Genomic DNA, 3,328 nt, shown 5'->3' with positions numbered 1-3,328 from the left:
TAAAATTACGTCAGGATAACAAGCAAGTTCCAAGGATATTTTTACTTTCCTCGTGCATCGTCTCATAATATAAGAGCGTTCTTGACACTAACGCTAGTGTAAGAAACACTCTTATATTATGAAATGGAACGGAGGGAGTAGTAAAATTGAGCGACATTTGAAGATACAGTTGCAACACGGACAAAGGAGACATTACAGCAAGCAGTCACGGATCAAAGTGGCAGTCTACAATGCCATCAACTCATCTAGGCAGCACCGCAGCAGCAGCAGCAGCAGCCAAAGTCAGTCATGGCGATCCATCCAAGGACCGGACCGGGCCACCCTGCCGCCGCGCTGCCATTAAACAAGAGGCATTAAGGTCCAAAAATGGCCGTGATCCAACGCACGCACAGGACAGCGGGGGGACAGCGCCCACATGCCATGGCATGGCCGCGGCAGGCCATATTCAGAGATCATTGAACCGTGAAGCAGCAGCAGCAGTCAGATCAGATCCCGGCATCATTCGCCAACACCAGGCTCCATGATGATGAACAGCTCCCCTCATCTCATCTCGTCACAGAGCTCAGCCTATATGCATTTCCGAAAGATTGGCCGGCCGGCGACTCCAAAAATACAGGGCACACAAACAAAAGGATGGGTGGAAATGGAGGGTGCTTATTTGGTTCCTACCTAGAGCTTCCATGGAATTTTTCCTCTCCTCTTCTCTTCTCATCCGGTGGTTTAAGAGGCTGGAGGTCCAAAATACGATGTCCGTCTTTGTGTTGTGCCTCGGTCACGGATCGTGCTCGGGCTTATCCATGGCAGCGCCGTCGCTCTCGGCAATCCGGCTCGAGCCGCGGGCGATCTTGGAGATGGCCGAGGACAGCCCCTTGAAGCTGCTGCTGCCCTCACTGAGGTTGTGGGAGCGCCGGGACCGCCGGTGCGCGAGCTGCGGGGAGGCTGGCCTGTCGGTGTCGCCGCCGTCTGCTGTCTGTGCACGGGCCACCACCAGCCGCGAGATGCTGCCGCGGCAGAACGGGCAGGCCGGCGAGGGCATTGTCAGGGTCGCCGGGTTGGGCTTGTTGTGGCAGCACAGCGCCAGCGTGCACGGCGCGCACATCTGGTGCCCGCAGTCCTGCACCTCGATGGTGCACGCCTGGTCGAAGCAGATGCAGCACAGCTCCGTGTCGCTCACCTGTGCAGCACAAATGAAGATGCATCATCATCAGCCTCACTAGCCCGAAATGAAGTGAGAACAGATCGTCTGATGTGTTGTGTAAATCAAGAACCGGATGATACCTCCGAGAACATGTCGTCGTCGATGTGATCATCATCGTATTGCAAAGGGGACTGCGGCGAGCACTTTGCGTCCTTCAAGATCTTCTTCTCCCTCTCCCTGTTGGCTTCCAACAGGGCGGCTTCCAGCAGAGCCTTGGCTTCCGGGTCGAGCTCGCTGATGAACTTGAGCGGGGAAGGCCAGACCATAGGCTCCGCCGAGGAAGGGTTCAGCAATGCCGCACATGCCCCATGGTTGCGCTTATGTGCCACCACATAGGGAATTCTCCTGGTGGGACAACAACATTTGTCATAAGATTTTAGCAGGACGACTATGAGCAAGTCATTAAGAGAGCACATCAAAATTTGTTGATAGTGGCATAGTGAACTTTCCAAATGTGGATTCAGCAAATGCACAGTAAGTTCATTTGTTAATTGGCTAGTTGAGTTCTACTTGCTGATTACCAACAGAGCACCTAAAAACTGTGCTGCTATATACACCAACAATGTGCAAGGCAGACCCATGGCAGGGAGGATCTAGTTCTCACCCGGCAGAGTCCCTTTGGAGCCGATCAGCTCCCCAGGCAAGCAGCTTCCGGATGCAATCCAAGTCCCCGCTGCGAGCGGCCAAATGCAGCGACGTGCTACCAGGGAAGCTGCAACAAGAACACATCAAGATCAGCATTTTGCATAACCAAATTCAGCTGAAACCCAAAATGACAGGGCAACATTACCCGTATGATCCGGTCAATGCCGACACGATGGCGCCGTTCTCCAGCAGCACCTGCACGCAGCCCGGCCGGCCCTGCCTGGCCGCGAGGTGCAGCGGCGTGGCGCCGTGGTCGTCCCTGACATTGACGAACCGGGCGAACCCCCTGCGAAGCTTCGACAGCGGCAGGTGAGCAGTCTTGCCAACTACAGTAACAAGCAATCCGGCGAGATCTATGGAGCCAAGGACTGGAGCGGGGTCTCACCATGAGCCGGCCACCGGCGTGGTCCGCGCCGTGGAGAGGATGGCGTCCAGGCAGTCGACGTGGCCGTAGTAGGCCGCGTGGTGGAGGCAGGTCCGCGCGTGCACCGAGTCGAACATCAAGATCTGGTAACAAACGCGCACAGAAATAATTAAGCTCATTTAGTGAGTGGATTCTGCGGGGTAATGAGGCTGCAGATCTCTTGTTTCGCTCACGTTTGCGCCGGCCTGGAGGAGCTTGAGCACGCAGCCGATCTTGCCGTGCATGGCGGCGAGCATCAGGGGAGTCTGGAGGAGAAGACAACACAGAGAGAGAAACAGGTGAGATTTTGAAGGAGCTTGTTGGGGGAGAAGGAAAAATAAAAAGAGGGGAGATTTTGAAGTGGGATCTCGCACCTGCTTGTGCCGATCCACGGCGTCCGGCTGCGCCCCGCGATCCAGGAACATGGAGAGCGCCTGCGAGGAGGAAGAAAGCTCAGAGAACAGTAGAAATTCAAGGGGATCCAATGATCCATGGCTGCGGCTGGTGGGGGGGAGCTGCCGTCGGACGCTTGACGGACGGACCTCGAGGCGGCCATTGGCGGCGGCGATGTGGAGCGGGGAGAGGCGGTCGTAGAGGGTGGCGCGGCGGGCGAGGGAGGCGTCGGCGGCGAGGAGCGCGCCCAGGGCGTCGAGGTCCCCGAGCTGCGCCGCGCGGAAGAAGTCGTGCTCGTCGCCGGTGCGCGCGCAGCTCACCCCGTGCCCCATGGCCTCCGCCCTCCTCCTCCTCCTGCGGCGATGCGGCGGTGAGGGTGGTGGAGGCGGCGGCGGCGGGGGAGGCTCCGGCCAAAGCTCCTCCCGCCGCCGGCGAAGTGGGTGGGTGGGCGGGGCGCCGGGGACACTGCGGAGTGGGAATGGGGAAAGAGAGGCGCGGACTCTTTACGCCCTTTTATTATCGGGCGCTTCTCTCTCCTCTCTAATTTTCATTTTTCTTTTTGTTTGAAAGGAAAAGAGAGGGAAATATCCCGTGATTTCACTCAAGCCGGTCGTTGGGATCGACCCGTCATGTGACCAGCAAACAAATTTTAATCTTCTTGTGATTAAATCAGTCCACCAGGATTTAAG

The 3,328-nt window shown here is 57.1% G+C and overlaps 1 protein-coding gene across 1 annotated transcript; it reads right to left on the bottom strand.

Annotated features, from left to right (window-relative positions):
- LOC119317224 (E3 ubiquitin-protein ligase XB3-like) lies at positions 1–3,087 on the bottom strand. The gene is made up of 8 exons (XM_037591652.1): positions 2,789–3,087; positions 2,621–2,680; positions 2,441–2,512; positions 2,229–2,350; positions 1,989–2,129; positions 1,803–1,910; positions 1,279–1,543; positions 1–1,174 (listed from the first exon to the last, which is right to left on the bottom strand). Exons 1-8 carry the CDS (start codon positions 2,969–2,971, stop codon positions 773–775), a joined length of 1,353 nt encoding a protein of 450 aa, XP_037447549.1. The 5' UTR covers positions 2,972–3,087; the 3' UTR covers positions 1–772.
- Positions 3,088–3,328: the final 241 nt, after the last annotated feature.

Source organism: Triticum dicoccoides, chromosome 1B (genome assembly GCF_002162155.2).
Source record: "Triticum dicoccoides isolate Atlit2015 ecotype Zavitan chromosome 1B, WEW_v2.0, whole genome shotgun sequence".
Classification (NCBI taxonomy): domain Eukaryota; kingdom Viridiplantae; phylum Streptophyta; class Magnoliopsida; order Poales; family Poaceae; genus Triticum; species Triticum dicoccoides.
Note: the sequence above shows the minus strand (reverse complement) of the source record. Positions and strands in the feature narration are given on the sequence as shown.